Here is a 13,381-nt window from a genome sequence, read left to right on the forward strand (position 1 = left end):
GGACAAAGGTTTTGTACTAGATCTAAAACTTCTCTTTACTATAGTGAATTGCTTTTTGGGAAGGTTTCCCCCCAGGTTTTTTACTGTGAAACTGGTTGGTTTCATTGGTTTTCCTAGGTCATCATATCTTGTCTTATTTATTTTTTTGCTGCACTTATATTAGACATGATATTGATGTTTGTTTGCTTTAACAAGTTTTATACATAATAAATCTAATTGACAACTTGGGTTTAAAACTTGTTAATTCTATCAACTATGGTCTAAATTTCTCAACAATGACTAAAATACCCCTGAAACGGCTAGAATAAGCAGTCAAATCTCTATGCCTCGTAAACGACTAAAATACCCCAAACATCTAAAATGATTATAAAATACTCCTTAATATTGCTAAAATGAGCAAAATACCCTAAACTCGACTAGAATGAGCCAAACATCTTGAAACACACCAAAATACCCCCAAAATCTAAAAAATTGAGTGTATTTTGGGCTAGTTTAGGGGTATTTTGGTCATTTTCAGAGGTTTAAATGGTATTTTTCTTATTATTGAGGTTTCAATGGTATTTTTGTCATTTTAACACTTTTCGGGGTTGTTATGGCCATTTTGGTCATTTTCTAGGGTTTTGGGATATTTTGGACATTCTTGGTACATTTTAATCATTTTGGCAGTTCTAAAAGGGTCATTTTAGAGGTTTTGGTGTATTTATAGGTTTTTTGATAGTTTGGTAATTCTCACGGGTGAAATAATTTTTTTTTGACCCAAAAAAAAAAAAACTTGAAATGACTAAAATGGCCACTATACTCCTAAAATCTCCAAAATAACCCCAAAACAACAAAATGTCTGAAAAAAAACCCCCCTGAAACCTAATAATTGACCAAAATAGCCTCAAAATCTCTAAAACGACTAAAATAACTCCAAAATCCCTAAAATGACTAAAATACCCCTAAAACGGCTAGAATAAGCTATCAAATCACTATGACTCGTAAAATGACTAAAAAATACCCCTCGATATTGCTAAAATGAGCAAAATGCCCTAAAATCCACTAGAATGAGAAAAACATCTTCAAACACAACAAAATACCTCAAAAATCTAAAAAATCGTAATGAGAATCAACAAGCATTCAAGAATTCATTGCATGTTCCAGTTAGGCCTATTACGAGAGTAAGATCCAAGAAGATCAAAGAAGCACTTAATGGGCCGATTCAAGAGATTTGAGTTGATTCTAACCCAGGATATTCTAAGCTTGGCCCAAAGAAAGATGAAGGCGTAATAAATTTGGGCTGATCTGGCTTAATTGGGCGTGATTTGTGGCATGAATTAATGGCTGATTGACCTTTCAGCTCTATATCTGTTAATAGAGATTTTTTCCTATTCTGGAGCTGCTATTTCAGACCAAATCTACCTGAATTTAGAGCTTTTATTATTTAGAACGTTTTTTAGTTATTTTCCTATTTTGGATCTACTAATTTCAGATCAAATCAACTTTTATTTAGGGTTTATTATTTAGTATGGTTTTTATATTTTCTATTTTTTAGTTATGTCTTACAAATAGCATGCACTCATTGTAATAGAGGATTATTGAATAAAAATTAGAAAATGTGAGTCTTTGCTCTTCTTTTGGTTCTTCAGGAACTGTGAACTTATCAAGGATTCTTCCTTATGGTGTTCAAACTTTATACCTTTGGTTTGTGATTCAATTATAATCATTGGGTCAAGGTATGTTACTTATACTTTTGGTTTGCGTTTAACTTATAAACGTTGGGTCAGGGTTCTATCAAAATATGAATTTTAGCTTTCCTAGGCAAATATTCCAATATTATCTGTTGGGTCTCAAAGTGTGTCGATTGAGGTTCGCATCAAAACTTCTAAAATGACCAAAATACCCCTAAAATGGCTAGAATAAGCAGTCAAGTCTCGATACCTCGTAAATGACCAAAGTGCCCCTAACATCTAAAATGATTAAAAAATACACCTCGACATTGTTAAAATAAGCAAAAAATGCCCAAAAATTTGCTATATTGTGCAAAACAACTTGAAACCGACCAAAATATCCAAAACATTTGAAAAATTGAGGGTATTTTGGCTTAGTTTAGGGTTATTATGGTCACTTTTAGAGGTTTCAGGGGTATTTTGCTTATTTTTTAGGTTTCGACGATGTTTTGGTCATTTTAAAAGTTTTCAGGGGTATTGTGCTAATTTTGGGGGCGTTTTGGTTATTTTCTAGGGTTTTGGGATATTTTGGACATTCATTGTGCATTTTAGTCATTTTGGCAGTTCTATGGGGGTCATTTTAGAGGTTTTGGGGTATTTATAGGTTTTTTGATATTTTGGTAATTCTCATAGGTAAAATAATTTTTTTGACAAAAAATACCATTGAAATCACTAAAATGACCATTATACTCCTAAAATCACCAAAATTACCAAAATACCCACAAAACCACACAATGTCAAAAAAAAAAAACACCAAAAGCTCTTAATTGGCCGAAATAACCTCAAATAGTTAATGTTTTTACTTTACGATTTTAATGTAGTATTGTTTTTTATATTTGTGCAGATTTCTTGTTGGTGGTTTTTAGGGCATTTTCTTTTGGCATTACTTGAAGACATTTGAGGACATCTTCTTTTGGGCCTAATTATATTATGCTAAACTTTTTGTATTGTCATAAAACATCTTGTGTTATTGTATGTGTTGCAAACAATTATTGTATGGGTGGATTGAATTTGATACTTGTTTTATTTTTTACTTGTGGAATGTATGGTTCATTTTCTTATAAATGTGTTGTTGAAATAAATTTGTTATTCAAATATGAGGTTTTAATAATGTAATGACAAGTTAAAGGTTAATATCAAAGACATGAAAAACAATAAAAACAGAAAATTAGTTTTAGCGACGAATTTTTCCGTCACCAAATATAGCAACAAAATTTTTTTTTTTAGTGACGAAATATTTTGTCGCTAAATGTAGCAGAATTTTTTAAGAATTAGTTTTAGTGAAGAAAATTTTTGTCGCTATATGTGCCAGAATTTTCTAAAAAATAGTTTTAGTGACGAACTTTTTCGTCACTATATGTACCCGAATTTTCTTTAAAATAGTTTTAGTGACGAAATATTTCGTCACTAAATATGATTTAATAAAATAAAGTGTTTTTGGCGACGAAATATTTTCGTCGCTAAATAATGTTTTTAGCGAGGAAAACATTTAGTGGCAAAATGTTAATTTTATGTAATAATTGAAATCTTCCAATTGAATACCACCATCCATCCTTGGTGCGGTGATCACTCCACAAGTATAAATACTTGTGGGGTGTGGAGGGCAAAGGCCAGGGTTCAAGTCTCCAAGAGAGAATTTCATACACATATACACTTAGATTAGACTGAAGTAGAAATTCTATCTTGTATAAAATTAAAAAAAAAATTAAAAAAATCTTTCAATTGAATGGGCCGGAAAAAGGAATTATATGGGGGCGCTGAGTATATAAGTTAATAATATCATAATACAATGGCATTGACAGTACGTCCATCATTCCTCTATCATAAACGAAACTTTTCCTAATAAATTACTGGGACACTTGAGAACTTTATTAAAGTGGTGCAAGAATTCGATTATTATATCTTAATCTAATACACAAAGATAGAAATCATGATAGTGTTCTATCATAGGAAGACAGGCCCCACGTCCGCCGTTCGATACAATTATATCTTTTGCTATTATGAAGTCTTTTAGGTCAAAGTAATCATACAGAAATTTTAAAAATGACATTTTGAACCAAAAAGTTTCACTGGCCTTAGTGGATGGGAGGCTGTGTTTCATTATCAGCGACTCTGTATGGAAGCGAAATGAATTATATGTGATTGCTCTTTTAATTTTCTTGGTAATAATGACCAATATATGAATGGCCTTAGATTACAGTCAAAAGTTTGTGATTAATAAACAATAACGGGGATAACATTATTTAGGAAAAGTTTTTTAAGAAACCTTTGTCTTGAGTGAGTTCCACCTCCTCTCTATGCTAAAATCATATTGCTTTTTTCAATCAATATTTTATACTTTCTAATTGTTAGGAAATTTGCTTAGGTATAATGTGCCAAATACTAATCATTGTTTGGAGAATAAAAGTATATTTTTGTTATTCTTTCAATTCGTTTTCCATTTAATCTAAATTAAGTACCATTAAATAATAAATGGTGCAATGATCAATAGATGAATGATTCTAGTTCCTACTCCATCATCACTTTATATTAGAACGAATAAAAAAAAAATTAAAATTGTTAAGTTTGTTAATGTCCATTAAAGGTGTTATTTGGGCCTCAATGACCTAAGCAGGGATTAGATTCTGTATAGAAAGAGGGGATACTCTCGGATTATCAGTTTAATGGTCATGGATGGATCATATATAGATTTTAGATTAAATTCTTGCTAAGTGCGTTCACACACTCTCAATTAATTTCTTAGAGAGCAAAGTTGTCCTAGCAAAGTGGGGGTACTCATACCAAGTTGGAGGGCAAGTAAAGAGTTATGGATCTAATTCAAATTAATGAACTAGAAAAGAAAAAGGGAAAAAATAAAAAATTCACTCCCTTTATAGTAAAGAATGGAATTATGCTTAGGTTGGCTATGCCTAGGAATATAATGAGAGTGGATCACACAAAATAATAGCAATAAGAAGACATCTAAAATATATATAACACTTGAAAGTGAAAAAGTTTACATATAACCAGTTTGCGCGTATTTTGTGACTCAAATGCTCGTGAGGACAAAGAAGCTCTTGTATAAATTTTTAAATGTGGTTAGCATATGGGACCCTATTATCAGAGGAACGGATCACTGAAACCTTTCTAATTGGGTGATTTCTTAAGTATGAAAGTCCGAATATTATGATCATTATTATTATTATTATTATTATTATTATTATTATTATTATTATTATAGGTAGTCAGTGGAAGGGATATTGGGTTCAAATTATAGACATAAGAATTAATTACAAAAAATGTCATTATTGCTATTGGATTATCACTTGAATTCTGAATATTATAATAACTATGTGCATAATGTTGTCATTATTGTTACTTGTTATCATTGTAATATACTAGTTTGTAACCTCATGCATATGCATGGATATACTTAAAAGATATATATTAAGATGGATAGTATAATTCTTACATATATAATTTAAATATTATTGATAGTCATTTTTATATATATTTTTTTAACTCTTTAAAAATTCTTGTAAGAATATTATTAGATAGAAAATGTAAATTATCCATTTTTAATTTTTGGACTCTTTGACTTTTGTACATGATAACTCACTTGGATGGATATTTATGATATGGTCCTACATTTGACTCTAAAATTAAGAAATAAAACTCTCTAAAAATAAATAATTTAGGACACATGATCCAAAATTGAACTTCAATTGTAGAATTTAATTGGATTTTCTTTAAGTTTTATCTATATATATATATATATTAGTTTTTAAGTCATCATAGAAGCCAGGATTTGCGCAGTCATCCAATAATATGAGTTTTTAACTATCACTCGTTAAATTATATATGTTTAGTTTATTAGAATGCTGTGGGTTTCAATTTTCTAATACTTCCAGGCTTGTAGTGTTTATTGAAAAACTAAAGGGCTGTTTGGATTTCATGTTTTCCATCATCTGTCACTCTGTTTTCATTATTCATAACTCAAAATTGGTGGGTTCCACGGCAAAAGGGTGTGTTTGGATTTGTTTTTCAATTTTTGTTTCCATCACTTAATTCTCTGATTTTTGAGTGATGAGTTAGCAAAACTGAAAATAGCTTTTTGGTGTTTTCAAGTTATGATGGTATTTTGGTAAATACACACATATTTGAGGGAACCACAGTCAGAGAGTAGTCATATCCGGTCAGACCTTTTGCTCTCTCCAACACACGTTGTCTTTTTTTTTCTTTTTTCTTTTTCTCTCTCTCTTCAACGCTGGGTCTAGGCTTAGTTTCTCTATTCTCTTCTTCTTCTTCTTCTTCTTCTTCTTCTTCTTTTCTTTCCTTTTCAAATTGGGTTTCTGGGTTTGGTTTTGTTTTGTTTTTTGTTTTTTTGTTTTTTTTTTTTCATTCCTTTTCACTGGGTTCATGAGTTTGGGTATTAGGGATTGAAGGAAAAAGAAAAAAAGAAAAAAAAAAGAAATAAGAAGTAAAAGTTGCATCAAGTCAATCCGTGGGTCCCACAAAAAGTAAAATTTTTTGAGTTATCATAGTTGGAAACAAGTGCCAAACATGTCACGTTAGGAAGTTGTGGTATTTTCAGTGATAAGTAATGAGTTATAGAATGATGAGTGATGATATTTGAGTGAAGAGTGATGAGCGAGCATTTTTTGAAATCCAAACAGCCCCTAATTCTCTAAAGAGATTTTGAATATATCCAAGCCCAACATTAAGTGAAGGATTAGAGAAAGGTGTAGAATTACTCTTAGAGAAGTCTAGAACCACCGAAATTTACACATTATTGTGAGTGTGAAATTTTATTTATGAAACTCGATGTCTATAGCGAAGCTCGAAGGATTAAGCTTGCATACTCATTGCTCTTTGCACTTGAACTCTGATATATTATGATAACCGTGTGCATAATGTTGTCGTTGTTATCGTTATAATATATTATTTTTTTAAGTCATCATACAAGCTGGGATTTGTTAGCAGCCATCCAATAATATGAGTTTTTAACCATCACTCCTAAAATTACATATGTTTAGTTTATTAGAATGTTGTGGGTTTCAATTTTCTAATGCTTTCTGGCTTGTAGTGTTTATAGGAGAACCGATTCTATGGAGAGATTTTGAATGTCCAAGCCCAACATTATGTGAAGGATTAGAGAAAGGACAATCTTAAAGAAAAACTATTTTACAATGTTTTTTTTTTTATAAATAAAATGCTGATGTGGTGAGTTGTTATAATTAAATGAAAAAAAAAAAAAGATGTTAGTAGTGAAATTTACCATATTAATCGTTTGTAAAAATATTGTAAAATAGTTTGTAAGCATAGAGAAAGTCTAGAATCACAAAAATTTATACAAAACAATTTCACATAGTTGTGAGTGTGAAATTTTATTTATGAAACACGTTGTCCATAGCAAAGCTCAAAGGATTAAGCTTGCATGCTAATTGCACTTCGCACTTGAGCAGTAGACCAAAGCTCACCTTTAGTTTTATGCCTTTTTTTGATTGTTTGTTTGTTTTTTTATTTTATTAAAGCTTTAACCTTGCGTTAGTCCTTAGAGAAAATATACATAACTCTAATGACAGCGTAAATAATAAAAAGGAAAAAACACATCCTATTATGAAAATGAGCAGTTACATGAGATAGTGTGTCCACTAATTTTCCATTTCAATTGTGAAGATTTTACACCCACCCCCAAAAAAACAAGAAAAACCATTAGATCAGTAGTCGATGAAAGAAACATAGATTTTCTTAGGCAGACATGAACCCATGAAGCCGTCCTCCAAGAACCCCTCTCCTTTGCCCTCTAAACATAGCCTAACTTCTACACCCTCCTTCCCACCAACTTTGAACGTTTGCAAACTCGTTTGAAAAATGTCTTTCAGCCATTTTTCAAACAAGCTGTTGGGAAAAGAAGCAGAACCAACTAACACCTCCTCTAACACCCTCTCTTCCACGCTAAAATTGTCCACATTTTGCTTCACATAGATCTCCTCGAATGAACTTTTGATCTTGGACAAGAAAAGCTCTATCATCTCTCTATCCCGAGCCGGGCTCCGATCAAAAATGAATCGGTTTTCTATCATTTCTAGAAACCCATGTTGGTTTTGGGGATCGGTTGTGGTTTCGCGAGTTAAATCACTCGAAATGGGGCTATACTCCCCTGGTTTTCCCTCACTTTCATCCTCCTCATCGGCTCTAATGTTGAGATCAAGAGTACTATTGAAGCTTGATTGCCTTGAGAAGTCTTTCTTGATATTCCCATTATCCCCAGCCACACAAGATGCATCTTCCTTTGCTTCCATTCTTGGAGTTTTCTTAGTCTTGGTTAACAAATCCCACTCAGCTTTGCGCTTGTGATCAAAGTTAAATGTTCCCAAGCTGGGCTTTGTTTCATTGACTTGCAAGTTCAACTTGATCACACAATCTTGCTTATTCTTATTTTCATAGCTTGTGGAACCACCCTTTGTCAATATGAATATTACTTGGCCTGTAGTACTTCCCTCTCTTTTGCTTGATTCTCCAACTTTTCCGCTTTCATATGCATCAGCTAGGAATTTCATGAACTGGGTATCAGCTAGATCAACATCTTCAACTAAGATAACAAGCTTTCCATGGGTTTTCATGGCTTTGGCCAGGCTTTGAGGACATGGGGTTTCTGCATTATCTCTTTTCCTCATGTTTAAGTGAAGGAGCAAATCGGCAGAGCCGAAAATTGACTCTGCAATTGCTAGTGCCAACCTTCTTTTCCCTATTGAGTCATTCCCCTGAATCAGTAACCATGTCTCTTGCTTTGAAAATTTGGAATCAATCAATGCTTCTGCTATTGAAGGAATGGTTTCGGATTGCCATGGCACATTCTCTTGTAGTACCTTACATGTATCAGCTCGTTGCATTGTTCGTTCACTTTTCCTTTCCACCAGTTTCTCTGAATCAGACAGAAAAGAATTACCTAGAGCAAGAGTGATTTTCACTTCCTGACCATCATTGTCTTTAAGAAAACCCAAGCTCGGTTCTGCTGATTGGTGTTTCTGGTTATCATTAGTGAAATTGAATTCAATAGTGCAGGATTGCTGTCGTCTGAGTCGAGACACGAGATTGGAGCTGTGGGTGCACTTCAAAGCTGAATCGGCAAAGGATATCGAGTTGGATTCGGGGAAGACACTGTTTTGACTTGGCCACCATGGATAGGATGAAACATAAGAGTAGCTCTTGTTCTTTCCAAATAAGCTTTGACTGCTGTACAAAGTGGAGCTCATATGGTTCTGACCATGCCTGCCTTGGTGGAGGCTGTGGCAGAGCCTGTTCCACTTTCTCTGCAGCTCAACCAATTCATCCTGACCATAAAAATGTGCAGATGAGTGTAAAAAAAAAAAAATTCAAATACAAGGGATATCCAAATGTCAATCTCTTTAAAAAAGAAAAGAAGTTTTATTTTTTATATAAACTATTAAGATGACAAGTTATTAATGGTATATTAATGTCAGTGCTATATCATATAAGCAATTGTGAAAAATGTTGTTTGCAACATTTCTCTTATCTTTATTAAACCCACAACTAGCGTATCAGAAAGCAATGAAAAGCAACCTGATGTGGTTTGGAAAAACAATGAGTATTGTTACCTTATGAGAGGCTTCAGTTCCATGAGGTTGCAGCCAGGGAGGCAAGAGCTTTTGTTCGCCAGATTTGAACAACTGAGCTTCTTTTTCATAACTGGAGGCACATTCAGAACAGCAACTGAGCTTATCTCGTTCCTCTTTACAAATAAATGGCTTTGTTTCCAGCAATTGAGATGGGTTCAGAGAGAAGGTTAGCTTTGAATCAAGCACACTGCAAATTATGAGTGCAAAACTTGAAATTAGTAATCATATTGAAAAATATAAATAAATAAATAAAGTTCTGAAGGAAATATTCAAAAAGAAATTTCATTCCACAAACTAATTTTGTAATAAACTGTCATCATAGTCACCTCATTTTCAGTATTAGTTCTAAGATTAAGGAATCAGCTATTAAATTAGAATTAAGTGGAAACACCAATGCAAAACATTCAAATGAATTTGTCTAGGCCTAGGCCCCCACCACACCTAAAAAGGTTGTCCTCGATCTCTTTACTTGATCGAATGCCATTTGAAATCAACTACAAATGAATTGTTATAGTTATAAAGGTCTTTTTTTTTTTGTTACAATCTATTGAGAATAATTCAAATTATGCAAAAGATTATTATTATTATTATTATTATTATTATCATCATCATCATGGTGTGGTGGAGTTAATTCAATGGATTACGAAACTTTTCTAAATGCAGAGACCGGCTGTTGGAACATAAGATTTAATTTCATGTGGTTAAGTTGTCCATCCTAATACTCTTAAAGAGACAATCAAAAGATGTAACACAAAAGGAAAAAAAATTAGGGATGAAGGAATTGAAGGCACCCCCTAAAAACCATTTCTAAAAAGAAAAACTTGGAACATATATATATTTTTAAAAGCTGATTTACTTGGTGCTAATTTGAAATTTTTTATTTTCATCGGTTTATTGGCTTTACAAAATAAAGTGAGCAAAAGTACAGTTATACTAAAAAAAGAAAAAGAAAACTTTAATAAAGTGTACATAAGTTAAATATGCATTATCAAAAAAAAAAAGTTATGAAATATGGAAGTTAGGTTCTCTTCTAAAAAGAGCAAAAATATATATAAAAGACCACCATAAAGAAGAAAAAAAAATTCAAATTAAATTAAAAATATAAAATAAAATAAAAAGGCCAACTTTTTTTGTGGGGGGGGGGGGGGTATCTGCTGAAATTGGTTTGTAAATGTCCCGTGGCTATATATGCAGACAAAACATGGGGAAAACAAAGGACACTGGTTGATGTCCGTTTCACCAAACATGCTTTTGGTCAGTGGTTCTGGCCTAGTATAGACTAAAGAGAACAAAAGAAAAAAAAAGAAAAAAAAAGTACATAACATAAAGCTTAATTAAAGGAATGAGCATTAAGGTTTTACGGATCTATACTGTAAATGATTGTAGACGCTAGACATGAAAATTCGATATTCAATATATAAAGGAAGCGATAATTAATAACCTGGAACCATGGAGGCTTAAACCAAGTCCACCTGATGGAACAGAAACCGCTTGAAGAGCCCATTGAAGCTCAAGAGGGGGTTGCCTTATTTGGCACCTCATGTATGTCTGGTAACTTGCAGTTCCCATTAACCATACCTTTGAGTTTGAGTTTGAGCTGCCAAAGTCTGAGACTAACCTTCCTATCTCTGCAACAAGATGATCAACTGGGTTATAAGCTGATGAGACTGAGACTGAAACTTCTTCTTTCTCATCATTCACTGTCCATTTTAAGTCACCAGTGTAAATAATGGCTCCTCCAGCTGATGCAAGAGAATAATCCACCTTCCTTTTCAGCTCTGAAAGTTTCATTTCCACATCTTCCTTCTTCATGAATCTTAAAGAAACTGGTGCGAACTTAAATCTGATTAAATGGGTTGATTTCAGCTCCTCAGGAACCTCTCCTCTCTCAAGCCTTGACATTAACTCTGACACTAGGCCTTCAGTTATGGGCACTGAGTCACCCACTATTATAGTGTTCTTTCTCTTATTATTATTCTTCCTAGACAAAACGTCAAAGACCAACTTGATATCTTCCTTCACAGATGTTGATGAACCAGCTATGAAGCCTGTGATAGGGTTATTGGTTGGAAGTTTCTTTGGAGGGGAAAAGAGAACTGGGTTTTGCTCAGAAGAGTATGCCAAGAAAGGGGTGTTCCAGAACGTGCTAGGGTTGATGACGTCTCTTTGTGATTCAGTATGAGAAGGCGAACAAGGTGAAGAAAAAACCCCACCAGAACTGTTGTAACACTGAAACACAGAAGTGGCTGAACAGTCCTCAATGTTGTTCTTGACAGCAGTGCTAGAGAAACCAGCCTCTCTCATAACCCTGCTCACACTAGGGTCATCTAAAATAGATATAATAAGCTGTTCTAACTCAACCTTTATGGTTAAAAGTGGCTGTTGTTGCTGTTGTTCAATGCAACCTCTTCTCTGGTGTGCTTGTGCTCTTTTGAGTGCAGCAATTAGAGCATTAGAGAGAGAAGGCTGACCATGAAGCAAAGGACCAGGTGTTGTTGGAAGCCTATTAAGAGCCACATTGAAGCAAAGCTCAAGAGCTCTGCATTGGAGAGGATGTGAAGTGTGGTGTGGCTGAGATTTGAGACAAGCCCTTCTCAAAACACTGGCCCTTGCACTTAATAAAGTGGCAGCCACATGAAGAGGAGTGACCTGAGCATGGCCCCTCCTCCTTGCCAAGCTGACAGAGTGCTTCAATACTGAAGCAGCCTCCGCTGTGAGGGTCTGCTGCGCTGCACAAGCTCCTGATCGCATCACTTGGCTAAAACCAACCCCCCCCCACCACCCCCTTTTTGAAACACGCTTTCTTTTCTGAGGACTAAACTTCTTTCTTTCTTCTCTTATCTTTTTTCTCTCTCCCTCAACACCACCCCAACCCAAGTCTTTCTAAACTGTGATGCTTTGGAAAAGCTGGTTTACCTCCTCTCTTGTGCTTAGAGGAATCAGAAACTACCCACTTGGGTTTGAAGGCTTGAATGATATCACACTACCTCAAATGGAAAAAGAGAGACAGTCTGGTTTTTGAAAGAAGAGCTAGCTAATTAGTTGAGCTTTAGAAGAACAAGACTACAACATACTACCTTCTTTATACATCTTATTGTTGGGCTTTTTAATTTTTTTTTTCAAGAAAAGAAAAAAAATAATCTTTTCATTTTCATTTTTAATTTTAAAGAAATTGTAGATAGCCTTTTTTGTTTGTCAACTTTTTATTTCCAGTTCATTGCTTTTTCTCTTTCTTCAGTATACAGTTAACTCTGCACCGTCTTTTGTACCAACTAATGTTCCTCTAATAAAGGGTCCTCTCTAATGTTTCAATTGGTTTTTTTTTTTAGTGACAATTAGGAATAAAAAGAGGTCACTTTGAATAATCATTTTCAATTGTTGGAACTTGGAAAAATCAAAATAAGCAAGTAGGGCTTTGATGGCATGATGCACCTATCAGATAAATTTTCCCCATGACAATGAAAAGCTGAAAAAGAAGATTTCGATCTACTCCTACACTTTTTTAATCTACTGAAAATGCAATAACAATAGCAATATGAATGTACAGTATTTTTTTGAAATAATATAACAGAAACCAAAACGATATGATTCTTATTTCCGATGTGTTATTTTTATGCAAAAGGGAGGGTCCACAAATGGGACCCATAATTCAAAATTTCTTTACACATACATAGAGAGAGGTTCCCTCCTTTTTCTACATCACCCTTTGAATGGACAGACAAGGCCAGCAGAAATTCAAAAAAAGTACTAAAGGGGAAAGGCAGAATGAGATGAGAGATGAAAAAGAAAGTCCTAAAGTTTTCCTTCCTCATGTTTATCATTTGATCTTTTATATACATAGATATTAGATATACACAACAATATTGGATTGTTTGTCGAGGGATAAAAAAGGAGTCTCTCTCTTCACGCCAATCCTCGTAGAGAGACAGCATTTTATTCCCCAAGTACCCAAAAAGCAACCCTCTGTCTGCTATCCTACATAGCATTATTGGCTCTTTTTCTGACCCTCTTTTTCTCTCTCTCAATGCGCAAATTGCAATGACCTTTTGT

General features: G+C 33.7%; 1 protein-coding gene across 1 annotated transcript; it reads right to left on the reverse strand.

The window, feature by feature from the left end:
- Positions 1-7,279: 7,279 nt before the first annotated feature.
- LOC142630685 (protein SMAX1-LIKE 4) lies at positions 7,280-12,382 on the reverse strand. The gene is made up of 3 exons (XM_075804711.1): positions 10,773-12,382; positions 9,311-9,518; positions 7,280-9,025 (listed from the first exon to the last, which is right to left on the reverse strand). The coding sequence occupies exons 1-3, from the start codon at positions 12,080-12,082 to the stop codon at positions 7,409-7,411; spliced, it is 3,135 nt and encodes a 1,044-aa protein (XP_075660826.1). The 5' UTR covers positions 12,083-12,382; the 3' UTR covers positions 7,280-7,408.
- Positions 12,383-13,381: the final 999 nt, after the last annotated feature.

This window comes from Castanea sativa, chromosome 1 (assembly GCF_040712315.1).
Source record: "Castanea sativa cultivar Marrone di Chiusa Pesio chromosome 1, ASM4071231v1".
Taxonomy (NCBI): Eukaryota; Viridiplantae; Streptophyta; class Magnoliopsida; order Fagales; family Fagaceae; genus Castanea; species Castanea sativa.

What these genes read in the sequence shown, in the direction of transcription:
- LOC142630685 (XM_075804711.1), bottom strand. Translation starts at nt 12,082, where the DNA reads ATGCGATCAGGAGCTTGTGCAGCGCAGCAGACCCTCACAGCGGAGGCT. An exon ending in TTAAGCCTCCATGGTTCCAG is followed by an intron (nt 9,519 to 10,772) that starts GTTATTAATTAT and finishes CATAATTTGCAG; the next exon opens with TGTGCTTGATTCAAAGCTAA. An exon ending in GAACTGAAGCCTCTCATAAG is followed by an intron (nt 9,026 to 9,310) that starts GTAACAATACTC and finishes TTTTATGGTCAG; the next exon opens with GATGAATTGGTTGAGCTGCA.